The sequence below is a fragment of the Adiantum capillus-veneris genome, chromosome 26 (assembly GCF_014529385.1).
Source record: "Adiantum capillus-veneris isolate H3 chromosome 26, ASM1452938v2, whole genome shotgun sequence".
In the NCBI taxonomy this organism is placed as follows: domain Eukaryota; kingdom Viridiplantae; phylum Streptophyta; class Polypodiopsida; order Polypodiales; family Pteridaceae; genus Adiantum; species Adiantum capillus-veneris.
The window spans coordinates 102,104,703-102,132,146 of record NC_140956.1 but is presented as its reverse complement, the minus strand read 5'-3'; the positions used below and the strand labels follow the sequence as shown (position 1 = coordinate 102,132,146).

Sequence of the window (27,444 nt, the reverse complement as noted above, 5' to 3'; positions counted from 1 at the left end):
TTCTCACTACACATCACTCGGGGAAGTCCTCCTCATGGGGGACTTCAACGGGAGGACACAGAGCCGACAGTGTGAGATCTATGATATGGAGCAGCCGGAGATCATGAGGGCACTTGATGCAGAGGACATGGGGGTGACTAGAGTGTCTGCAGATGGGGGACAGGACAACACTGGATATGGCAGACACCTTCTTGAGCTTGGCAGCAGGCACCATCTCGTTATTTATAACGGGATGGCGAGGTGGCCAGACTCTGGGGGATTCACTTGCTTCCCACACAGTGGCGGCGAGAGCACAGTAGACTATTTGTTGGGCTCTACCCAGACAGCAGAGCTTATACACTCCTTCAGCGTTGCACGCACACCGATAGGGGCGGATCATACTTATCTCACATTCTCCCTTTTTGCTACACAGCTTGCTGACCCCCCCGCCTCCCCCCCTCACACTTACACTACCATTTCTTTCACTCATGAGCTCACTCCTGTTTATATACATCACCTGCATGAGCACCTTATACACTTAGACCCCACAGCACCTCTGGACACACTCACCACACACATTACATCCATCTTACACGAGTCAGCCACTCAAAGTTTCCCACATCGCATACACACACACCCCCCACGCACTGGCACTATGCCACAAAACAGGTGGTACGACGACGAATGTCGAGATCTACACAGACACCTACATATACTGAAGATCAGAGGGGAGATTACACATCGCCAGGCTCAGCGCAAGATGCAGACACTTACCCGTCGTAAAAGACGGGAGTGGGAGGAGCACCAGTATTGGGACATCTATCGTTTACTCATGAGCAAGAATAGTGCTGAGGCATGGCGTCAGATCAGACCTCCCAGGCCATCCACTCCTATTCAGGACCCAGCGACATGGCACAGATATGCCGCGAGCTTATACGAGATCCCAGGACAGCCACCCATACCTACGCCATCGGCTACCCAACCCACATCATCTACTTTCTTCACCACCCACATGGTGAAGAAAGCTATATCCCACCTACAGCATGGGAGGGCTAGAGATCAGGCAGGCCTACAGGCAGAGCATCTTATATATGGCTGTGATGCATTGGCACCACTCATTGCCCACCTCTTCAACCGCGCGCTTTCAGAAGGATTCCCAGAGTCGTGGACAGCGCACACCATCGTGCCTATCCACAAATCTGGGGATGCCATGGATCCTAGCACATATCGTACTATCATGATTGGTCCTATACTGGCCAAACTATATGGTGCGGTTTTAAAGGAGGAGCTCAGTTCTCTAGCAGAGGGAGAGGGCATGAGGACACCAAGACAGGCAGGCTTCCGCCGAGCTTTCTCTACTATTGATCATATCTTCACCCTTCGTTGTCTGATCGACCAGACACGGGTGAGGAAGAGGAGATTATATTGCTGCTTCGTTGACTTCCGCAAAGCATTTGACACAGTACCTAGAGAGAGACTTTTCCGATGTCTGGCTGCGCTTGGGATTGGAGAGGAGATGGCATGGGGGATCTATGCATTGTATGAGCATGTATCTGGCAGAGTGAGATGCCCGGGTGGATTATCTGACACCCTTGTGAGCACCATTGGTGTGAAACAAGGTTGCCCCCTATCACCTACACTCTTTGGTCTATACATTGACGAGATTGTAGACTTCATCTTGCACAGGGGTGGAGAGGGAGTGGATATTGCAGGGACTACTGTACACATACTCTTATATGCAGATGATATTGTCCTAATGTTAGAGACGGCAGAGGGACTACAACTACATTTGCAGGCCCTGGATGATTTCTGCTCACAGAGAGGACTCACGGTGAACCTTGGCAAGACCAAGGTTCTCATATTTCATACATCGGCTCAGATCGCCGATAGAGTAGATTTACAGTAGCTGGAGGGGATATAGAAGTGACAAGCTCATATGTATATCTGGGGGTTACATTCACCGCAGCATCAGGGACCTTCTCCATGACACAGGCAGCCAGAGATAGACTTACCAAAGGATACGCATCACTAGCTCTGATGGAGAGACAGTGCCACCAGGCCCACTTCCAGGAGCCCCGGACGAAGGGGTGGCTCTTTGACACACTGGTCACACCTGCACTCATGTATGCCTCAGCCATTTGGGGACCGGGACTGGCAGACTCAGTATGGACACAGATAGAGAGGCCACAGATTATTATGATCTCCAGGATGATTCGCAGCAAGCCATCAGTTCCACACGACATTATTAGAGCTGAGCTGGCTGCACCACCGATGTTGGTAGAGGCACTCTTTCAGACTGTTTACCTTCTTCGCAGATTCAAAGATATGGATCCAGCTAGGATCTCTCATAGAGCCTTCATTGCATCTAGAGAGATGGCACATGCAGGGGACACTAGCTCATGGTATGCCCAAACAAGAGATTGGCTAGCTCAGCACGGTTTTGATATCGATAGACTACCACCACTCCAGTATGACACCCAGGCCCCGACCTATACCCTCTCACGCTCTGAGCGAAATAGGGTCATCAGACAGGAGATATGGCATACATATATTCAGAGGACATAGCGCAGGCCCACAGACACCCTACCTCCTAAAATGCTATATTACTATGAGCATTTTCTAAGGTTCTCAGAGCAGGGATTCATTGAGATTCCATTATACATGCAAGAGTACATGCCACACCGACTTCGGGTCAACATTGGCCAGCTACGAGTGTCATCACATCAGCTAGAGATCGAGAGTGGCAGAGCCAGAGGCATACCACGAGAGGAGCGTACATGCCGGATTTGCCAGACGGAGGTGGAGAGTGAGGAGCATTTTGTCATGAGATGCCCAGCATATAGAGAGCTGAGAGAGAGATATGGCATTGGAGACTCATTACAGCAGCATATGATAGGCCGAGAGCAGAGGAGGTTTGGCCAGTTCCTGGTTGCGGCTTTAGAGGTTAGAGAGCAGTTGTTACAGCCACGCCAGAGTCAGGATAGCAGGACACAGACTACCATCACACAGTTTTTCCGACGAGCAGGGCCAGACCCCCCCACACTACCTACACAGAGTAGAGGGCTTACCCTTCTGCAGGCAGAGTCTCAGAGGGCACGTCGGAGACCGAGGCTCCCAGGATACAGGACACATGGGTGTCACCAGAGGGAGATCTCGAGGATACTAACCTTACACCATCAGTATCTAGAGCAGAGTCATGTACCAGCACCAGGGGATCCAGCATTCCAGAGATACCTGAGCAGGCCACCACCGATGTACCACATTCTCTACCCTACATATGTTGCTTGTTTTTAGATACCCTCCCTATCATCTCATGGTGGTATCACCTTGCAGCCCCTAGTTGAGCCTGATGATGCGTGAGCACACCTCGACACGAGGACCCACACTATACATTGTACACCACATGCACCACCCTACCACACCCTTTTGCATAGTATAGGCTCATTTCAGTTTGTACCCTTTTTTTTTTTTTTTCCGATGCCTAGAGCATCAACACATGTATATGATATTGTCTCATAGGTCGAGTTCGGCCTTTCGAAGACGTTAATAAAGCTTTCTTTCTTTCTTTTCTCTCTCTCTCTCTCTCTCTCTCTCTCTCTCTCTCTCTCTCTCTCTCTCTCTCTCTCTCTCTCTCTCTCTCTCTCTCTCTCTCTCTCTCTCTCTCTCTCTCTCTCTCTCTCTCTCTCTCTCTCAGATCCAGACGCCCACGACTGCGGAGGACTACACAGCATCGACGGAGGCTGCATCAGAGGATTTGGATCACTTTGGCTCGACATGCACGACGCCCGGTCAGACTACTGACCATGGAGGAGATTGATGAGATCCGCCAGCGAACCGATGATGGATCTCTTGTGATCTAGCTATCCCAGCTAGCTGTTGTTCACACCTAGTAGTTCAGGATTCCATAGTATTTTATTGTGACATTTGTCATTCCATTTTTGTCATTGTTGTCATCTTGGTACTCTAACTCTGACTTTGTATCAGATCCACCACATTGTAACTTTCTGGTCTCATAGGTCACTTTGGCCTTTTGAAGAGGTTAATATAACATTTCATTTCATTTTATTTCTCTCTCTCTCTCTCTCTCTCTCTCTCTCTCTCTCTCTCTCTCTCTCTCTCTCGCTCTCGGGGATTGTCTACTATTGTACCTATCTTCAAGACAAGAGACCCCACAGTGCCGGGAAATTATCGTACTATCATGGTAGGACACACATTGGCACGGTTGTATGCATCCATCCTTGAGCATAGGCTGAGCAGTTGGGCAGAGATTATGGGCATATGGGCACCTAGACAGGCTGGTTTCAGGAGGGACTAGATCATGTCTTTACACTCAGAGCTATCATTGAGGAGGGTTGAGCACATGGTAGACGGATATATTGCAGCCTTGTGGACTTCCACAAAGCTTTTGACACAATACCAGGGGCCAGATTGATGCGCCAACTTATGGAATTGGGGGTACCCACAGAACTGATATGGGGCATTATGGCATTGTACAGTTCAGTGAAGGGTCATGTACGCACACCAAAGGGGATATCTGACATAGTTCACTCCACTATCGGAGTGAAACAGGGATGCCCATTGTCCTCTACTTTATTTGGTATGTATGTTGATGAGGTCTCTGATTATATTGACAGAGGAGGAGATAGAGGTGCTCAGCTTGCAGGGACATGGATCCCTCTTTTATTGTATGCTGACGATATCGTGTTGATATCAGACTCACCATAAGACATTTGGACGCATTGCATAGTTTTGCAGGGGATAGTGGATTGTCTGTTAACCTTGGTAAAACCAAGGTCATGGTACTTAATACCACGCCACAGTGGGTCAGGAGATCAGCACCTACATTCACATATGGTCAGAACAGTATGGAGTACACTAATGCATACACATATCTTGGGATGGTCTTTAGTGGACCGAGGTTCACACTGAAAGTGGCACATTGCATCATACGAGCATAGCTGGCTGCCCCACCTATGGAGATTGAGGCACTTACCAGATCAGTATCATTTGTACACAGCTTATGGGACACCACCAGGGACAGATATGCTAGGCTTGCTCTTGAGTCATCCAAACAGCTGGCATTACAGGGAGATACATCATGTTGGTATGCATAGATGAGCTCATGGTTTCAGAGGCATGGTTTCAGCATGGACAGGCTGCCCCCTTTCCAGTATTCTCTGATCGTGAATGTGCATGTCTGATCTAAAAGAGGAAGTCAAGGCCTCCGCTTGGAGTACCTAAACGTCCAAAACGGACAACCTGTCCGCGCGTAGAGCCAAGCCGACGCTCGCCGATGTGACCCACCGACGAAGAGCCGACGGCCCCGAAACTGGGTCATGGAGTCCCCGTGCGTGGCGGACCCCGATCACCTCCACGTTGTGAAGCGGAGGGGGACACTCCCGTTACCGGGCACTCTCAAACCCTCTCACGCGTCCATAGTAGCCAAACGGTGAGATGAGGAGAAAATCAAGGTCAAGACTATGTCCCATCATCCGTCGTCCCCATACCAAGTCCATCACGCACCCCGCGGGGCAGCGAGCCATGGTTTGCCAAGATCGGGTGGTCACGTCCCACCGTCACCCCGAAGACCCCCACTCGAGCGGAGTCCAACATAAACAAAAGATTCACCATGGACAGGGTACCCCCTTTCCAGTACTCTCTTCAGGCACCCTCGATGTCTCTTACACGAGTGGAGATTACTAGACTCATTCGTCAAGACCTGATCCAGCTGGATATCAAGAGGACATGGATAGAGCCACCACAGGAGTTGGGCACGAAGACGGCTTTCTATAGAGAGCGTCTTCTCCACCTCACAGGAGATGGGTTTGTGATTCGACCCAGCTACATGGACACACATGTCTCATGGTTTGCGGTGTGCCATTGGTCGGATATGCACATCCTCAGGATATGCCGCTTATGCCAGTTAGAGCCAGAGACAGAGCTACATTACATATGTCATTGCACAGTGTACTATGAGATACGGGGCCGTTTCCACTGCTTATTGAGAGAGGGTTTCAGTCCTTTCTCTAGGGTCATGAGTTATGAGGATCAGAGATGTCTTGGGCTATATCTACTTGAGTTACACAGATATAGACACTTTACTGGGTAGAGATAGAGAGAGACAGTCCTAGAGACAGATTACAGATTTCTTTTCACTAGATATGGGACAGCCAGAGGAGCAGTCATCATTGCAGAGCTCGGCCCACACTCATTCGACCACTACCGGCACTCTCATCGATCGAGCACTGGAGCTACAGAGATCCAGATGGCCACGATTGAGGAGAGGGGCTACACAGCATCGACGAAGACTACAACAGAGGATTCTCTCTCGATATCTAGAGTGCAGATGAGGATGGATTCTAGTATTAGTATCTAGTTCTTTTTGTACCCAGACATGGTATTAGATTCATCATTTTGTAACAGATTGGTCTCAGAGGTCATTTTGGCCTTTTGAAGACGTTAATATTACATTTCATTTCATTTCATTTCTCTCTCGCTCATAGGTCTCATAGGTCATTTTGGCCTTTTGAAGACGTTAATATAACATTTCATTTCATTTCTCTCTCACTCATCGACCGAGCACTCATCGACCGAGCCACAATTGAGGAGAGGGGCTACACAACATCGACAGAGACTACAGCAAAGGATTTGAGCCATACTCTCTGGACATCCATAGTGCAGATGAGGATGGATTCTAGTAGTAGTAGTATTTTTGTTCTAGTTCTTTTGTACCCAAACATGGTATCAGATTCACTATTTTGTAACAGATTGGTCTTATAGGTCATTTTGGCCTTTTGAAGACTTTAATATAACATTTCATTTCATTTCATCTCTCTCTCTCTCTCTCTCTCTCTCTCACAGAGAAAATGAAAATGAAATGAAATGTTATATTAAACGTCTTCAAAAGGCCAAAATGACCTATGAGACCTATGAGCGAGAGAGAAATGAAATGAAATGAAATGTAATATTAACGTCTTCAAAAGGCCAAAATGACCTATGAGACCAAAAGGGTACATGTGGTGAATCTAATACCAGGTCTGGGTACAAAAAGTACAATGAACTGAAAAGAAAATAGTGGGTAGGGGTGGGGTGAAAAGCTGATACAAAGGGGGGTGAGTTAATACAATGGAGTTGTCTAACAATAGAGGCATCATATACATATACGTCAGTATCCAAAAGGCTGTAGAAGTTCAATGTCCTCCAAGGTAAGCTCTCTGTCACGACGGCTCCTATGTCGCGCCAGTATGGTATGGATCCTCTGTCGCAATCTGCGTCGATGTCGAGAGGGCCCCCTCATCCGTGGGTGACGAGACCGCCCCAACTCTATCGCCCAATCAAGCAGTATGCCTTTGGTGCCTCTCGTGCTGCTATGTTGTGGGGGCTGCTCGAACTCCTTTGTCTGTGACTAACAGAAATCTGTAATGTGTCGTTGTCGTTGGATCCCAAAGAGAGTCGGAGATAGGGGATAGCCCTGCTTCACCCCAATGGTGGAGTGAACCATGTTGGACATGCCCCGACTACTGCGTACCTGCCCTTCCAGTGTTTTGTATAAAGCTAAGATCCCCAAATCAGCTCTGTGGGCACCCCTATGTCCTGCAATTTGGGTATGAGTATGTCTCGTGGCATTGTATCAAAGGCTTTGCGGAAATCCACAAAGCTATAATAAATTTTTCCTGCCGTGGTGTCTATCCTCCTCAAGAATGGTTCTGGGTGTCAAAATTTGGTCAAGAGTGGAAAAACCTCTCTTGAACCCTGCCTGTCCTGCTACCCATATATGCCCTCTCTCTCTGCCCATCTACTCAAATCATGCTCAAGAATTGATGCATATAGCCTAGCCGGAGTGTGACCAACCATGATGGTGCAGTAATTCCCGGGAAGCATAGGATCTCCGGACTTGAAGATAGGCACAATCGTGGACATACTCCAAGTCTCAGGAAAACCCTCATACATGGCTCGATTAAACATCATAGCAAGAGGCTCTGCAAGCATATGTCTGGCATGGATGAAGTGCTCTGCTACCAGACGATCATGATCCTGTGCTCTTCCTGTCTTCATCTTATCAATGGCTTTCCTTACCCTCTCAACAATAAAGAGTACATGTCTTTGGTCATGCCTCTGGAGGGTCAGGATAAGGTGGTTGCCACGATGCTGTATAGAGAGATGTAGCATATTCCCCCCATGTCTCTGTGGAAGTGATTGTTGGCGGTGGAGAGTGCTCATGGAAAAGCCTCCATGCCTCACTAGAGTCCTAACTCATAAACAGCTAATACAGATCGCGCTTTAACTGAGATAGGTAAGCCCTCTGCTTTCGTCGCACTAGGCGGCGAAAGATAATCCATGATTGTCTATGTGTAATACTACCCATGAGCACCTCTCTCTGTAATCTGATCCTCGTCTCTCTACACTCCTCATCATACCAATTGTTCTGAGGCATGCTCCCAGATCGTCTACGTGCTAGGTAAGCCCTCTTCTTCCATCGCACTAGGCGGCAAAAATTGTCTATGTGTAATAATACCCATGAGCACCTCTCTCTGTAATCTGATCCTCGTCTCTCTACACTCCTCATCATACCAACTGTTCTGAGGCATGCTCTCAGATCGTCTACGTGTAGGCTGGCTGTCGGGATATGCCTCTGATGCTGCATCATGGAGCGTCTCGGTCAGAATCTGGGTGAGCTCATCTAGTGGCCGTCCTGTCTCGTGAGTGCATAACTGCCTGTATATCTCATCAGTGTACATTGGATCCATCTCCCTCGTGAAGGGATATCAAGTATGTGTGTAGTCCTCCGCAATCGTGGGCGTCTGGATCTCCCTAGCTTGGTTGATCAGGGTGCCTCTGGTGCGAGGAGAAAGTAGGCTCTGTTGTGGTAGCAGCTCCTCCGGATGTTCAGTGTCTGCTCTAAAGAAGTCTGTGATCCGTCTTTGAGATTGGCTAGCCTCTCTTCTCATCAGGCTCTCTCTGTGTGTGCACAGCTCGAGAAAAAACAATCCCAAGCATCTCTGGTCCTCGTACCCCATGACTCTAGAGAGTGGTCCAAAACCCTCTCATAGTAGATTGGGCAATGGCATGTGTAGTGCAACTCTTGTCTCAGGCTCCATGTGACACAATGGGCATGTCCTGGCCTCTGTTGGTACTATGCTGTATCTCCCAATCTCAACCCGAAGCTGGTGTGAAGATGTGCGTATCTGGCCAATAGCACATCGTATCCCGTGAGACAAGTGGGTGTCCATGTATATGGGCCTCGTCACAAAGCCGTCCTCCGTAAGCTGGAGAAGATGCTCTCTATAGAAAGCCATCTTCATGCCCAGTTCATGTGCCGGCTGTATCCATTTCCTCTTGGTGTCTAGCTGAGTCAGATCCTGGCGGATGAGCCTGGTGATCTCGGACTGTGTAATAGTCAGAGAGGATGCATCCATTGAGTACTGGAAGGGGGGCAATCATTCCATGTTGAACCCATGTACCTGAAACCATGATGTCATCTCCCCATACCAGCACAGCATGCTGTATCTCCCTGCATGGCTAACTGTCAGGAGGACTCAAATGCTAGGCGGGCATATCTGTCTCTGGGAAGGTCCCACAGGCGGTGTATAAAGGAGACTGATTTGGTGAGTGCCTTGACCACTAGTGCGGGGACAGCTAGCTCTGCTCAGATAATGTCACGTGGTACTGAAGCCTTGTCTCTAATAAGCCGCGAGATCATAGAGATCAGAGGCTTCTCCATGTCCCCCTATCCATCAATGCGACGCGACCTCCCATGATGGTCCAATGAAGGTCCCCATATCTCAGCTCCATAGACCAATGCGGAAGCCATCAAAGTGTCAAAGAGCCAGAGCTTCGTCCGAGGCTCCTGAAACTGAACCTGTGAACACATCTCTCCAATCTACCCTTTGCTACATAGGCTCTGGTCAATCTAGTCTCTGCTACTCTCCTCAATGAAAATGTTGGTCCACTAAAGACCACACCAAGGTAGGTGTAAGCATTTGTATACTCCACTATCTCCTGGCCGTATGTGAATGTGTGTGCTGACCTCCTGATCCACTGTGGGTGGTATTAAACACCATAACCTTGGTTTTACCAAGGTTGACACACAAACCACTTTCATGGGCAAACCTATGCAAAGCATTCAAGTGGCCTTGCATCCCCTCCGAAGAGTCGGAGATCAACACAAATGGCTCTGAGCATCAAGATGTGGTCAAGAGTAGAAAAACCTCTCTTGAACCCTGCCTGCCCGGCTACGCGTATACCCTCCCTCTCTGCCCATCTACTCAGTTGTTGCTCAAGAATGGATGAGTACAACCATGCCAATGTGTGTCCAATCATGATAGTGCGATAATTCCCAAGCTCCATAGGGTCTCCTAACTTGAAGATAGGTACAATAGTAGATAAGCTCCAAGTATCAGGCAAGCCCTCACACGTGGCACGGTTGAACATAACTGCTAGAAGCTCTACGAGCAGATACCTAGCATGTATAAAATGCTCAGCCACTAAGCCATCATGATCATATGCTCTCCCAGTCCTCATCCTATCAATGGCCTTCTTCACCATCTCAACAGTGAAAAAAGGACGTGTGTGTGGGCATGGGGTCGGGAAGGGGCGGCTATCCAAGAACTGTGTACAAAGATGATGTGTGCTAGCCCCAAGCCTCTCTAGAGGTAATGGCAGGGGGTGGGTAGTGCTCATGAAAGGGTCGCCATGCCTCACGTGAGTCCTGACTCAAGAATAGCTGGTATATGTCCTGCTCTAGTCAAGCCAAAAATGCCATGTTCTGCCTCCGCACTAGGCGTTGGAAGTCAATCCGTGTGTCTGTGAGTGATGTCCCCTAAAAGCATCTCCGACTAAAGTCTGGCTCTTGTCTTGCGGCATTCCTCATCATACCAATTGTTCTAGGGCATGCTCCCAGAACATCGTCTCTGCTCAGGCTTGGTGTGTGGGTATGCCTCTGCTGCTACATCATGCAATGTCTGTGTCAATATAGTAGTAAGCTCCTCCAGAGGTCGCCTTGGCTCCTCAGTGCACAGGCGTCTGTAGATCCCATCTATGTATACAGAGTCCGTCTCCCGCATGAAGGTGTAGCGAGTAGGGGCTACTACCCGTGGCCTGTGTGCTGCAGTAAACCGGAAAGAGACGGTCATCGACATAAAGGCATGATCTACCGCCACCCCAACAAGGCTGGGTCCAACTGTGAGATCCTGGATACTAGAGATGAAGCTCGGCTGTGCCATGACGTAATCCACTGTGCTGGCTCCATGTCTGTGTGGAAAGCATGTAAAACCTCCTACAGGGGGAAATCTCTGTAGGCCATTCAAGATGGCCAGTCCATGTGCAGTCCCCATGTCTATCAAGTGTCGTCCATACTCAGTATGCTCCACATCGTGTGATAGTCTAAACATGCCCATCTCTGCAACTTCCAGCTCCCTCAGCATCTCCTTTGAAGTATCATAAAATATTGTCTAGTGGTGGGCAATCCTAGCATTGAAGTCCCCTAGGATGATAATGTCACCATCTCTAGAGAACTCCCAAATGTCATCATCCAAAATAGAAAAGGGGGACTGTCCTCTGGGTGGTGCATATACTGACGTACTTGGGGAAAAATAGGAAATAGCAATGTAGAGATATCTGCCTGTCTCTGCTCTCAATCTCACCCACACGTACCTAGCTCGCTCATCCTTGCGGGTTATATGTATCAATTGCTGCAACTCCTCTCTGACTAACATTGCCACTCCCCCTGAGCCCCGCCCTGTGTGTTCTAATCGTGTCTCCTGTTTACAGGTTGTCTCCCATTGTATCCATTGACGTGAGGCATAGACTGCCGAGGGGCCTGATGTGTCTCAGAGTAGAAAATGATGTCTCTAACAGTAAAACTATATTCTCAAAATCACCCACATCAAGGCGCATAGATCCATTACAATTCCAGGTAGCAACTTTGAGTGTAATCCCATAGGTCTCGCACAGTCGTGTGGGGCGTCGCTCCAATATCACCACTCTTCCATCTCGGTAAAAGGCAATCTTACCTTTTTCCCTTGCCGCTCTAATCTCCGGCATTACCTCTTGCATATGAGCGATCTGTGAGAGGGTAAGGTCATCTCCCAGAAAGATGCCCATCTTCCTAATAGCTGGTCTCTTCTTCAAAAAGTCCTTCGCTTCCATGGAGGACAATGAAGGATGAGTGCCCTCTCTTTCGAGGTTTCCCCATTACTTACATTTTTCTTATTGCCCACTCTCCAAGCTTTTGTGTGCATCGGCTCATTAACCCCCATCATAGTCATGAGTTCTTTTACCTCTTCGTCTATATTATCTTTGTCTTTAAGGCCACAAATTCTCACATGTAAAACGCGCACACGTCTTCTTTGCTCCTCTTCTAGTGTGAGGTTAATAATTGTGGGTGTGGACGTTGTTTCCTTTCCTTTTCCTTTCTTGGCAACCTCGATCCATTTCTCGGTCTCATCCGCTTTCTGTTGAGTCTTTGTAATAACGTCCACCCAAGAAGTCGTCATTTCTTTGTGTTGCTCTTCCCCCTCTTTGATGACCCGTACTTGTTCTTTAATCGTGTTGAGTTCTTCTATTACTTAGTTGCAATTCTCCCTCTTCAAGTGTGTTTCGGGATTGCACCTCAGCAAGCTCTTTCTTGAGTAGCGCAATCTCTTCATCTTGGGCCGTCACACGATGTTCCATTGTGGTTATCTTGCCTTCTTGGACCAGCACGCGTTCTTCAAACCTCTTTATTGTGCCCAAGAGGTTGCGGTTGATCTTGTTAATGGTCTCGGCCATTTCTTCTTTGCACTTTTGAATGGCATCCTCTAAAGGGTTTGCTTTGTCATTCTGCTTCTTCATGCTTGATAGCCGCAGAGAGAGAGAGAGAGAGAGAGAGAGAGAGAGTGACCTCCATCAAGCGTGTATGGGAAGATTCATGAAAGGCTCTATTGAGCTGTGCTATCCTTGGCACCCCCCTCTCAGCTGCATCCCCATCCTTGCTCATAGTTGTCTTCAGATTTCCTTAGTCCATGAAAAACTCTCATTCAATAGCACACTTTCAAGGAACCAAAGTGTCTGGCTCACCTCCCTCTCTCCCTCCTCGGTGACTAGAACACCCGGCGCATGGCTAGAATAGCCTTAGATTCTTTTCTAGCTATAACTGGCATTTACATTGTAGATGGCAGTACTACTTCAATTACCTTTTAATTTGCACACAGAGGATTGAGAATAAGAGAGAACATAGATGCATCCAGCAAGTAGAATTTCACCGCGCACACCAAGACTGTAGGCCCCAAAGACTGGCACCTCTTTTGGTATTTTTTTATTCAATTGAAAACAAACGATCCGAACACTTGGAGAAACTCTCACCAAGCTGTTCAAACCTGTCAAGGGCTGAAATTGCAGGTTTGCGACCCAATTTCGCCAACATAACAGCGCCAAAATTTAGGTAGGTCAAAAGTACAAGTCTAGGACGGATTCCCTAAAGCGACAGACACTTTACGGCTTGAAAAGGTGATAGTGTGTAAATCGGCAGATTGTCAGTACACCTATTACGATGGAGAACGGGGGGGTTCTTCACAGCAGCTTCAGTTGGCAACCTCGCCAGGTCTTCTTCTTCAACCACATATTTTCTTCTTTTTTATCCGCAGTTCTGCTTCCTTGTGCAAATCTTTAGCAAAAGTAGGACTAGTTTGCTTGTTGGAGAAGCAAAACAACTGAGATCTGATACCACTGTAATCAGCCAGCGCCACTTGCTGCCACAAGAGAACCATTGAAGCAAACTCTAAACAACTAGAAAGAGAACTGAAAATAATCGAAAACTTCAAACTTGAACATTTTGAGACCTAACGATGACACGGAAAAGGCAGTTTCCACGCTAGCTTTTGGTGATCATATGCTTTTGGGGTTTAATGCTTTTGAGAGAAGTGCTTTTGGGGCTCTCCTTTTGGGCATCCCTTGTAAGTTTAAAAGGACCCCGGGCCTCACTCTGCAAAGCATCTGGATGCAAAATCTGAGAGCAAAGGAACCTCGGGAGTTGTATTGTTGCGACTCATAATAATAAAGCATACCGGAAGGGGCACCAGTCTTTGGGGCCAGTACGCCTGGGCACGGAACTCCGCCGTGCTCTCTCTCTCTCTCTCTCTCTCTCTCTCTCTCTCTCTCTCTCTCTCTCTCTCTCTCTCTCTCTCTCTCTTGCGACATGGAGCCTGAGACAGAGTTGCATTATACATGCCGCTGCCCCGCCTACTACGAGATACGAGGCCGCTTCCATTGCTTGTTCAGAGAGGGTTTTGGACCACTCTCAAGAGTCATGGGATACGAGGATCAGAGATGCCTGGGTTTGTTCTTGCTCGAGCTGCGCAGACACAAAGATAGCCTAATGAGTGGCGAGGCTAGCCAGTCTCAAAGACGGATCACAAACTTCTTCAGAGCAAACACGGGAAATCCGCAAGAGCCACTCCCACAGCAGAGCTCCCCCTCGTCTCACACCAGAGGCAGACTGATCGACCGAGCGACTAAACTGGGGAAATCCAGGCGCCCACGACTGCGGAGGACTACACAGCATCGACGGAGGCTACGTCAGAAGATTCAGAGCACTCTGGCCAGGCATACACGACGCCCGGTCAGACTACTAACCATGGAGGAGATTGATGAGATCCGCCAACGACCGATGCTAGATCTCCTGTGATTCAGCTATCTCAGCAAGCCGCCCATTTTTGCTTAGTTCACATCGCCCAGTCTAGGATCCCATAGTATATATCTGTGTTTTGTCTTGTTGTTATTTTGTTACTCTGACTTTGTATCAGATCCACCACCTTGTAACTTTCTGGTCACATAGGTCACTATGGCCTTTTGAAGACGTTAATATAACATTTCATTTCATTTCATCTCTCTCTCTCTCTCTCTCTCTCTCTCTCTCTCTCTCTCTCTCTCTCTCTCTCTCTCTCTCTCTCTCTCACACACACACACACACACAGGAGATGGGTTTGTGATTCGACCCAGCTACATGGACACACATGTCTCATGGTTTGCGGTGTGCCATTGGTCAGATACGCACATCCTCACATCAGCTGGAGATTGAGACTGATAGATTCAGAGAGATATCAACAGACAATAGGAGATGCTGCTTATGCTAGCTAGAGCCAGAGATAGAGCTACATTACATATGTCATTGCACAATGTACTATGAGATACGGGGCCATTTCCACTGCTTATTAGAGAGGGTTTTGTAGCGCGGATAACGTGTCGTGCTCTCTACAGTGGGTGGTCCTCAGTGCAATGTGCGTGACAATCTCACTCAAACAAACTGAATCTCCCTCAAACAGACTGAACAAAAAGGAAACAATAGACGTCAACAGAGCTCGCAAAGACACAACAGCAGACCAGAACATATGACTCGACTATCTCAAAGACTGATACAGACTCTGGCGTGGCAGCACACTCAGCTCCAACCCAGGACTCTCAGGTACAATGGGGGTGTCGACGCTCAGATGTGCCGGGGTGGTGCAGACGTGCTCTGTGTAAAGACCCACTCTAGACGACTACGTACAAGCTAATGCCACTGGCCCCAAAACGACTACTCATATGTACAATCATCAAGAGCCACCAACGGCTCATAAAGAACATCATCTAAGTCTATCCCCACTGGGTGGCGGTGGTGACCTGGCCACGATGTCCACTAGACCACCCTGCCACGTGTCTCTGCCCAAGTGTGAACCGACCAGACCAAAGCCCAACTGTAAACTACTATCGTGTGAAAGTGAAAGTGACATTGTAGCAGGCTACAGGTTGCCCGCCACAAGACCACTGCCCGTCCCGGAGAGCGGAACTGAAGAACTGACATATCGGCGATCTACTGTTGGTGGTCGAATGATGGAGGAGGAGGAGGCTGATAGTAAGGTGGGTAAGGAGATGGAGGCAAAGTGTATGGTGAGGGGTAGTGGCCATGAGGGTACATCGGGTATGGAGTAGCCACCCCATGAGCAATAGGCTGCGTCATGTGAGACGGTTGAGGGTGAGTAGGTGGAGCTGGTGGAAACCCAGGAAAAGACTGGGCAGGCTGCAAGGGCGGAACAGGTTGTTGGAATCCCGGGAAGCCGTAGAAGTGCTAAGGAAAGGATGGGGACTGGGAGGGGGAGTAGAGGGACCCTGAAATTGTGATGAGACCGATCCTGTTGGCTTAGACTCCATATTGGTAGGATTTGCGTTCTCTGCTATTTGAGAATCCCCTGAATGTCTTTGCAAACGTCCGTCTGTGTCGGTATGTGTGTTGCCATAGCAGGAACTTGCAGAGAAACCGGGGTTGTAGTTGTAGTTGTAGCTGTAGCTGGAACTGCATGTGAAATGGCTACAGCTTGGTATTTTGCACAAGAAGGACATAGTGTATGTACCACCGGAGAGAGGTCCTGAACTCCTGCGGTCATATCATTTGCCTCTTTTAACTGTTTTTGCTGAGTGTGGACGATATGTTTTGAGGTCCACTACCTGTTGAGTTAAGATTCTTATGCGATCTTGAGCTATAGCAATGAAATTGTCCCTATCCATCGCTTGTTGAAGATGAGTTTGCACTTCCCTTGTCATACCGTCATAGCAAGCGCGATGCAGACCGTTGGTACCTTGCAATGAGAGGGCTGCATTGATAATTGTCAAAATGGCTCTTCTGTATGCCTCTAAAAGTTTGTCGGCCTGAGGCTCAAAAGTATCATATATGTCATGCTTGTCAGATGTAGGCGTCCCAGAGCTAGATGCCCCTGCAGTATCCTTCGGTGCCCCAGCACTAAGAGTAGTACGTGGTGCTGGCGACACAGTCGGAGGTTGTGTTTTAGTGACTGCAACACTACTCACAAGAGGTGGTGTGAAAGTTGAGGTGGCCACAGAAGTAGACATACGCACTGCTGGTGTTGTAGTATGGACGTCAGAAAATTGCCAGCTGCTCAGATGAATCTTTTGGTACCTTTGCCCTCTTGCGCAAGATGCCTTTCCCTTTGGTCATTTTGGAACGGTCTTGCTCTTTTGGATCATCTTGAAGGGTGAGAACTGCTTTTGCATCTGTCTTTTGCTGCATAATCTGTACTACCCAATACATAAGGGGCGCTGCATAGCAATTGAACCTTTTCGCTTTGCCTTTACGCTGACTCCGAAAACGCTTTGCCCTGTCCTGTAGCGCTTTAAACAGCAAATTGTGAAATGGGTACGGCAGACAGTGGTAGAGACAAAAAAGAGCATCGCATATTGCTGGAGAACCTGGAGAAGATGGAACCCCTGTTCTTTTCGGTGCTCGTAGTAAAAAATAATACCGTAATACTGAATACAGTTGCTGACTCCTGTGATAGTCTGGATGTGAGTCCAGCAAAAGTTCCTGACAAGCATTTGCAGTTTCTTCTGGTGAGAGATTTGAGAAGGTTTTGGTTGCGGGCAGAGGTGCCAGCACAGTCAATATTCCCATAGCCTGTCCGATATCCTCAGCTGTCAGTGCAGTATCATTCAGCTTTGGAAAAGTTAGCAAGAGGGAACATAGCTTGGCAGTAGAGATATTGGCAGACAAATCGGTCTGAGCCAAATTTTGAAGACCCAAGTGTATTAGTTGCTGCTGAGAGAACACATCCTTGAGTGCTGGATTCGGAGCCTGTAAATGATATATCATTATTAAAGGTACCTTGGAGAGGGCACCAGACGGGCGAGGCACCTGGAGAGTGGTGACCCTGTCAGCAGTGACGGACTGGGGCGAATCTTCCTCTGAAGATTCCTCTGAAAGCTACTCTGAACTAGGAGTGTAATCTGATTTACTGTCAGAGCTATCCCCAGAGGCAGAGGACTCTTCCTCCAATTGGAGATGCTTGTCTCTATTCCGAGTTTTAACCATCTTGTTAAACTGTACCTGAGGATCTATATGATTGATGAGTCCCACTGTAGCAGGAGCAAGGGCGAGACCCAATTCGGTACTGGATGGATTGAATGAAGTACCAAGGTTATAATAAAGGCTCTCTGCTTTTCGGTTTTTCTTTTCGCAGGTAATTATTGCCCTTGCTGAGAAGTGAGAAACGTCCTTATGGCGCTTGCTTTTTCATTTTGGATTCTCGAAAGAGTCTAGAGGGTAGGGCTAGGGCGCTGGGAAGACTAGACGAGGGGACAGGTTAGGTCTAGGGACTAGGGACTAGAGGCTAGAGGCGAGGGCAAGGGGAAGGTTAGGGCGAGCCGAGAGGGTGAGGAGGGGCGAGGGAAAAGGAGATTTAGGGCGAGGGCGAGGGCGAGAGGGTGAGGGGGAGGTTTAGGGCGAGGGGATAGGGGCAGGTTTAGGGCGAGGGCGAGAGGGGAGGGAAAGGGCGTGGGCGAGAGGGGGGCGGGAGGGTTAGGGCGAGAGCGAGAGGGTGAGGGGGAGTTTTAGGGCGAGGGGATAGGGGGAGGTTTAGGGCGAGGGCGAGAGGGTGAGGGGGTGGGGGGATTAGGCTAGGGGCGAGGGCGAGAGGGTGAGGGTGTGGGTTAGGGCGAGTGCGAGAGGAAAGGGCGAGGGGATGGGAGAGGGCGAGAGGGTGAGGGGGCTACAGCGAGGGGATGGGAGAGGGCGAGGGCGAGGGGGAAAGGGGTTAGGGCGAGGGCGAGGGGGTGGGAGGGTTAGGGCTAGGGCGAGGGCAAGAGGGTGAGGGGGCAGGGGGAAAGGGGGAAGGGAAGGGTTAGGACGAGGGAATGGGAAAGGATGAGGAAGGCCAAGACTAGGGCGAGGGCAAGAGTAAGGGGCACAGGCGAGGAGAGCGGGAAAGCGCTAGGGCGAGCATTAGACTTAGGGGATGGGGTTGAGAGGAGAGACAACGTAGAGAATAGAAAAATAAGGAGGGAGTTTTTAATGCTTAAAAAACTAACCCAGAGACCTTAAAGATTTAGCTACGACGAGATAATAGAAAGCATGATAAATTGGAGGTACTCAGAAGTGGCAGATAAAACGCGAATCTTTTCATAAATAACTACCCCACTCAAAGATACAGAGGCATTTATGCATACCAAAGAATTGAGTTTCACTTGAGAGGCAAAAGCTAAGAAAAGGAATTGAGTAGAGATTGAGGGGATTAGGTTATGCCCAAGAAAGATAGAGATTGAAGACAAAGAGTGAAGGAGAGAGTTGATCCAATTTAGAATCAACCCCCTTGAGCTTAACAGAGTCTGTAGAAGGAGAGTTGTCTAAGGGGAGGGTGATTTGGTTATTGAAATGTTCAGGAATCGGCGAAACTCCACACTTGGATGTAGCTTGGTTAGACCCTTGAGCGGCAGCTTAAGCATGATAGCATTTTATCCGAGATCCATTGACTAAAGGCAACGTAACTCCTTCGAGAGTGGCTAATTGTACAGCGCCGTGGGGTAGAATCTCCATCACCTTATATGGTCCTCGCCATGCTGGGACCAACTTCTTTGCTTTTTTCAGAAACTTGGGCTGATAAAGTAGCACCAGTGCTCCTTGCGTTATTTGCGGCTTCCTGAGATGGCGATCATGCCAAGCTTTACGACGAAGCTGCTCTGCTTCTAGAGCCAGTGAAGCCAAACCTCGGCTTTCCTCCAAAAGGAAAAGACGAGAGACAGATGCCGACCCCAAAGTTCCATTGGCACGAAGACTCCCCACTCGCGGGGATCCTGAGTTGAATTCGAAAGGTGCTATCGCTTCCAAACCGAAAGCCAATTGAAATGGGGTGTGATTGGTTGTGGCTTTGAAAGAAGTTCGATAAGCCCAAAGTGTACCGTGGATAGCTTGAGCCCAAGTCGAGGGATGAAGATGACATGCTTTCCGCAGGAGTGCTATTAGAACCTTATTAGTGCTCTCTGCCTGCCCGTTTGCTCTAGGGTAATAGGAACAAGATTTTCTGTGAAAAATCTTGTAGTTGGCCAGCAAGGTAGAAATTGTTTCATTCACAAAGTGACTACCCCTGTCACTGGTGATTTCCAAGGGACATCCAAACCTGCACAAAATATTTTCGTATAAAAACTTGGCTACCGTAGTGCCAGTGCAGTCCGTTGTTGCAAGTACCTCTGCCCACTTTGTTGCGTAGTCAGTAGCCACCAAGAGATACTTCCGATTGCCGGGTTGGGCAGAGGGAGTAATTGGGCCTACAAAATCTATGCCCCATCTCTCAAAGGGTTGCCATGCCATAGAGACCTGCAGAGGATGGTTTGACTGTTTGCTTGGTTTAGGGCCACAGCGCTGACATACATCACATACCTTTACATAGGCAATTGCATTGCGAAAAATATAGGGCCACCATAAGCCACACTGGAGAATCTTTTGTGCAGTAATATGGCCAGGGTAATGGCCACCAGTGGGACCACTATGGGCATCCTCTAAAATATACTCGACTTCATGAGGGGAGACACACTGCCTCAGAACACCATCCTGCCTTGATTTGTATAGCTGGCCCCCAATGAGAGTGAAAGGCCTAGACTTCAGCAACAGGCGTCTCTTCTGCAGGGGAGAAGCATTCTCTGGGTAGAGTCAAGTAGAAAGCAGATGCAAAACATCGCCGTACCATTCCGGTGTGGTATCCACCTTAAAGAGACTGCTATCAGGAAAGTCGTCAGCAACCCCTCCTGTTGCTTCTTCACCAGTGTGAACGCGAGAAAGGTGGTCGGCAAGGACATGATGTTTGCCGGGCCTGAGTACCACTTCGAAATCGAACTCTTGAAATAAGAGTAGCCATCGCCATACTCTACCTGCAACCTACGGCTTGTTGAGCAGATATCGCAGTTCATGGTGATCAGTAATAACTGTGAAGTGGACCCCTAATAAGTAGTGCCGAAATTTTTGCAGAGCATACACAATAGCTAAACCTTCCCTTCCTGTGGTGCTATAGTTGCACTCTGCCTTGGTGAGTAGGCGACTTGCATAGTGAATAGGGCGATCCAGGTTATACTCCTTACTAGGTTGAGTCAGCACAGAACTGGCTGGCATCTATATGCACATGAAAGGTGAGAGACCAATCGGGAGCTACTAAGATAGGCGCTTCAGTGAGGCGTTTTTTAAGGTATGCAAAAGCTTCAGCCTCTGCCTTTGACCATTGAAAGGGAACAGCAGCACTGGTTAGGCGGGTCAGGGGTTGAGCCACCTGTGCATACATTCGTATAAACCTGCGATGATACCCTGTGTGGCCTACAAAGCTCTGTACCCCTTTTGGGTTGATGGGAGGTGGTAACTTTAAGATTGCCACAATCTTCTCTGGGTCATGCGCTAAACCTTTAGCAGACACCACATGGCCTAGAAGTGTACCTTCAGTAACCAAAAAATGACATTTGTTAGGATTTAGCTTTAGGCGTGCCTCTCTGCACCCGAGGAAGACAGCAAAGAGCTGATCGAGGTGTTCCTCTAGGTTTTCCACTGGGGTTGAACATTGAGCACCTGAGAATGTCGAAAAATCGTCCATGAAGATGCGAAGATGATCCGTAAGCAGAGGACAAAAGATGAGATATACCGCCCTATTGAAAGAAGGTGGGGCATTTTTCAACCCAAAAGACATTCGAGTGTATATAAAAATACCCTAGGGAGTCACAAAGGCCGTTTTCAGCTGATCACCTGGATGGATACCCAACTGATTGTATCCACTAAACCCGTCCATGAAACTGTACAATACATGCCCTGCTACATCTTCGAGCACACGCTCAGTGAAAGGTGTTGGGAAACCATCTAGGATAGTTACCTTATTCAGAGCACGGTAATCGACGCACACACGGATTTTGTTGGATTGCTTCTTAGGCGCTATCACCATGGGTGATAACCACTCAGAGTGCTCCACAGGTACTATGATCCGTGCCTCTTGCATTTTTTCTAACTCTGCCTTGACCGCCTCAACATACTTCGGGTTGAGCTTGTAAGCTCGGCCTCTTACAGGCTTAGCCCCTTCAACCAGAGGTATAGTGTGGACACCCAATTCTGGTGGAATCCCCTCTAAATCCTTGTAGGACCAAGCAAAAACATCTTTAAAAGAGTGTATGAAAGAGACTACCTGATTGAGTAATGCGGGATGCTCCCATAACCAAGTTGCTAACAGTACGTGCCGCAACCATGGTCTACCAATCAGCAAAGGAAATCCTCCCTCCACCTGAGGAAGACTGACCACCACAAAATCCAAGCTAAATGTGAAGTCTTGTACCTTCAAAGGCACCTTCTCTACTATGCCCACAGGATAGACTGTCCTCTGGTCTGCCAATGTAACAGTGAAAGGAGCAGGGCGAGTAGGCTGCAGACCTAAGGCTGACATGGTAAATTCAGGCATTAGATTGATTCCAGACCCACCATCCACTATGACGCCTAAGAATGAGTGCCCAAGAATAGATACAGTAAGACGTGGACTTTTATAGTCGGTGAGGGGAGCAGCTGGATATGAAATCATGTAGGACTCCAGGGGCTGCACAGGTAGGTGCCCGCCACTAGGCCCTGTACCAGGGTACAAAGACTTTGGGCCTAGCTTCTACAACCTGGGCCTCCTCGAAAACTTTGACCTGTTGCAAGTCAGCTACTGCTGCTAGGACGGCTCCATCAATGTCCGAAAGCATAGAGATTGGGCTATTCTTTGCACCACTTACGGGTGCGACATTTTGAACAGGTTGCTGAAGTGTTGGACCGGATGGTCCCGTTGGCAAACTTAAACCCAGGGTTGCTCTTTATGCTCGAGTGAGCACCCCAGTAGGCTCTGGTGCTTGTTGTGGCTGAACTGCATGTGTAGCAGGTGCTGGCTGAGGGGTGGTGTTCACTGTGATCAGATTGATAATGTAAACTCTTGTTGATTTTGATTTGGGCCTGAAGATGAGGATGCCCTTTGTTTGGGACAATCTTTACTGTAGTGGTCCTTAGACTCCGGACAATGTCTGCAAGGAGGAGACCCTTCAGGTAAAGGACACTTACTTTGGTAATGCCCATATTCACCGCATCTGTAGCATAGGATTGGCCGATTAAAGGGACGAAATGGGGGACGAGGTGGTCGCTGCTCTTGTTCTTGCATGGTGCTGGAGGCTGAGGTGTAGAAACTTTGGGGAACTGAGGGAGTACTGGCATGATAAAAGCTGTGGGGTGCAAAGTTGTTGTGCATACCTTGCTGCATAGGGGGTGTTGTCAGCAGAGGAGGCAACGGGTTTTGATGGCCGTAGGGTGAGACCATGTTAGATGCGGGTGCTAGCCCTTGTTGGAGAGAAGGACCTAGATTTTGTTGTATTTGCCGCAATCCTTTGATATAGTAACAATCCTTATCTTCGTGCCCAGATTTTTCGCAGAAGTGGCAATAAGCCCAAAGGGGACAATCCTGTGGAGGATGTCCAGGAGAGCGACAAGAGCTGCACCATACCATAGCTTTGGTCTCCTGCTGAGACCGAAGCTCTTCTAGTTCTCTCTCGATTTCATCGAAAGCCTCCAGGTGCGATGGTTTCTCTTGTCTCATAGAGATTGATTTCTCTTCTTGGAGGGCGCGTTGTAGTTTGAGGGCTTCGAGTTCCCTGCGCAAGGAAGTCAAAGGATCAGCAAGACTTCCTTCGGAGAACACAGAGGGAGTATCTATGTGAGGAGAGTTGTTGAACAGCTTCCTAGCCCCCTCTATTCTAGTAGCAGCTGCGATGAATTCCTCCAGAGTGGCGTCAAGTCGGAGGCTCTCCCGGAGTTTTTGCTGAGAGGTTTTTGGAAGCGCCTTCTCCACCCACTTCTTAACCATGAATTCACCGGGTTGCTGGGGAAGCTTGGCAACCAGAGACTTGGTTTTGGTCATAAGCTCCGCAAAAGTCTCCTCTGGCTGGAGCACCATGTTGGCCAACTCATCCAACACTTTCTCTTGGTAGTCACCCGGCCTGAAAGCTGCACAGAACTGTTGTCTTAAGTTTGCCCAAGTTGCAAAATGATTCTCTGCAAACTGGTTGTACCATTTGTCTGCTAAGCCGTCCAAGGTGAATGGAAAAAGTACCAGATAAGCATCTTCCTTGTTAAGACCACGTCCTCTACAGAGAGATACGAACCTCCGTGCATGATCGTCCGCATCTTCCGAGGAGAGTCCTTTGAAGGTTGGGAACTTGATGTTTACCTTGGCCAACACGCTAGCCAACGCCTCCATGGCCCCTTGTTGTAGCAGAATAGGAGAGAGCTTTACTGGAGAAGGTGATCTAGAAGATGTGGAACCGGATGAAGGAATGGGGAATGAAGGAATGGGAGATGAAGGAATGGGGGATGGCGTACGTGGAGGTAAGGTTGATGAGGTTAATGGACTTCTACTAGATACCACCGGGCGTCTTCTGTTATAGTGCTTCAGAGGGCTCAGTAGTGTGCTTTGATGCTCAACTGACCGCCTTGTATGTGTCATGCAGTGAACAATGAAGAGCACAAGTCTAACACAGAACAAGTGAGGATAGTGACTAGACCACTTGGTCCAGGACCAGTGACTAGACCACCTAGCTGGCAGGACGAGGAGGGCTGGACCAGGGCGAGGACTAGACCAGGACCAAAGACCAAGGACCAGGGACGAGGACTAGGACTTAGGACCAGGGCGAGAGAGGACCAGACTTGCAGACTATCTACACAGTGTAAGCAAGTGTGCAGAGCCATGTAACAACCGATTAGCTTCACGATTTTATCCCCACAAGAGTGAGACTTCCTTTGAGGTCCCACCATGATCGCCAAAATGAGAGCACCTGTAGCGCGGATAACGTGTCGTGCTCTCTACAGTGGGTGGTCCTCAGTGCAATGTGCGTGACAATCTCACTCAAACAAACTGAATCTCCCTCAAACAGACTGAACAGAAAGGAAACAATAGACGTCAACAGAGCTCGCAAAGACACAACAGCAGACCAGAACATATGACTCGACTATCTCAAAGACTGATACAGACTCTGGCGTGGCAGCACACTCAGCTCCAGCCCAGGACTCTCAGGTACAATGGGGGTGTCGAGGCTCAGATGTGCCGGGGTGGTGCAGACGTGCTCTGTGTAAAGACCCACTCTAGACGACTACGTACAAGCTAATGCAAGTGGCCCCAAAACGACTACTCATATGTGCAATCATCAAGAGCCACCAACGGCTCATAAAGAACATCATCTAAGTCTATCCCCACTGGGTGGCGGTGGTGACCTGGCCATGATGTCCACTAGACCACCCTGCCACGTGTCTCTGCCCAAGTGTGAACCGACCAGACCAAAGACCAACTGACCAAAGCCCAACTGTAAACTACTATCATGTGAAAGTGAAAGTGACACTGTAGCAGGCTACAGGTTTCGGTCCTTTCTCTAGGGTCATGAGTCATGAGGATCAGAGATGTCTTGGGCTATATCTACTTGAGTTACACAGATATAGAGACACTTTATTGGGAAGAGATAGAGAGAGACAGTCCCAGAGACAGATCACAGATCTTTTCACTAGATATGGGACAGCCAAAGGAGCAGCCATCACTACAAAGCTCGCCCCACACTCATTAGACCACAACCGGCACTCTCATGGACCGAGCACTGGAGCTACGGAGATCCAGACGGCCACGATTGAGGAGAGGGCCTACACATCATCGATGGAAATACAGTAGAGGATTCGAGCCATACTCTCTCGACATCCAGAGTGCAGATGAGGATGGATTCTAGTAGTAGTATCTTTGTTCTAGTTCTTTTGTACCCAGACATGGTATTAGATTCACCATTTTGTAACAGATTGGTCTCATAGGTCATTTTGGCCTTTTGAAGACGTTAATATAACATTTCATCTCTCTCTCTCTCTCTCTCTCTCTCTCTCTCTCTCTCTCTCTCTCTCTCTCTCTCTCTCTCTCTCTCTCTCTCTCTCTCTCTCTCTCTCTCTCTCTCTCTCTCTCTCTCTCTCTCTCTCTCTGCTACGATGGAAGACAATGTAACCAAAGATGTATTCTGATCTGTCCTATAGGTCAGCTTTGGCCTCGACATGACGTTAATATATCTTTCTTTCTTTCTTTCTTTCTTTCTGTCTCTCTCTCTCTCTCTCGACCCCTGCTCGCTACCCCCCTGCTCGCTCGCGCTCTGCACCCCGACCCCTGCTCTCTCTGCCCTGCACTCCGCTCCTGCTGCCTTGCCCTGCTCTGCACCCCGCTCCCATTGCCCTCCCCTTGCTGCCTCGCGCTCCCTTGTCCCTCCCGTCCCCCCGTTGCGTAGTGAGAGAGAGTTGTGAGCGTAGAGAGAGAAAGGGTAGAGAGAGTTTCTGCCCGCGTAGAGAGAGAAAGGAAAAAAAAAAGGTGTGCATAGTGTGGGTCCCTCCGGCGACAAGTAAACATGAGGAAGCAAAGTGACAAAGCTGACCCCTTAGAGGATGCCATTCAAAAGTGCAAAGAAGAGATGATGGAAACCATTACCAAGATGAATCGCAACCTGCTTGGCACGATAAAAATGCTTGAAGGATGCGTGTTGATCCAAGAAAGTAAAATAAATGCACTGGAAGACCGTGTGACTGCTCAAGATGAAGAAATTATGTCACTCATGAAGGATCTCGCTGACACACAATCATGAAACACACTTGAAGAAGGAGAATTGCAACCCTCAGTAATAGAAGAACTAAACACGATCAAAGAGCAGGTATGGGCCATCAAAGAGGGAGAAGAGCAGCACAAAGAAATGACGACTTCCTGGGGATGTTATCACAAAGACTCAACAGAAGGTAGATGAAGCCGAAAAATGGATCAAGGTTGCCAAGAAAGGGAAAGGCAAAGAAATCACGTGCACGCCCACACCCACTATCATTAATCGGACACTAGAGGAGGAGCAAAGAAGACGGGTGCGCACTTTACATGTGAGAATTTGCGGCCTTAAAGACAAAGATAATGTGGACGAAGAAGTAAAAGAACTGATGGGGGTTCATGAACCAATGCACGCAAGAGCTTGGAGAGTAGGCAACAAGAAAAATGGAAGCAATGGGGAAACCTCGAAGGAAAGGGGACTCATTCTTCGTTTTCCCTCAATGGAAGCGAAGGACTTTTTGAAGAAAAGGCCAACTCTTAAGAAGACGGGCATCTTTCTCAGGGATGATCTTACCCTCTCGCAGATTGCTCATATGCAGGAGGTAATGCCGGAGATTAGAGCGGCAAGAGAAAAGGGCAAGATTTCCTTCTACCGAGATGGAAGAGTGGTAATACTAGAGCCACGCGCCACATGACGGTGCGAGACCTATGGAACCACACTAAAAGTTGCCGCCTGGAACTGTAATGGATCTATGCGCCTTGATGTGGGTGCCTTTGAAGATAGTTTTAACGGGAGGGACATCATCTTCTACTCTGAGACGCATGAGGCCCCTGGGCAATCTATGGCCCACATTAGTGGATACATATGGGAGACAGCTTGTAGACAGGAGACACGATCAGAGCACAGAGGGCAGGGCTGAGGTGGAGTGGCAGTGTTATTCATGGAAGGTTTACAGCCATCGATACATATAGCTCGCAAGGACGAGCAAGCCAGATACATGTGGGTGAGACTAAGAGCAGAGGTTGGCAGATATATCTACATTTCTATTTGCTACTTCCCCTCGAGTACGTCAGTATATGC

The 27,444-nt window shown here is 48.6% G+C and overlaps 2 protein-coding genes across 8 annotated transcripts in view; one reads left to right on the top strand and one right to left on the bottom strand.

Moving 5' to 3' along the window:
* The window catches only part of LOC147423917 (uncharacterized), a 144,275-nt gene that overhangs the window by 96,803 nt on the left and 20,028 nt on the right, over positions 1–27,444 (top strand). The window lies entirely within an intron of this gene.
* Positions 13,788–18,090, bottom strand: LOC147423918 (uncharacterized). Its single transcript, XM_086501750.1, has one exon. The coding sequence runs from the start codon at positions 17,594–17,596 to the stop codon at positions 16,868–16,870; it is 729 nt and encodes a 242-aa protein (XP_086357876.1). The 5' UTR covers positions 17,597–18,090; the 3' UTR covers positions 13,788–16,867.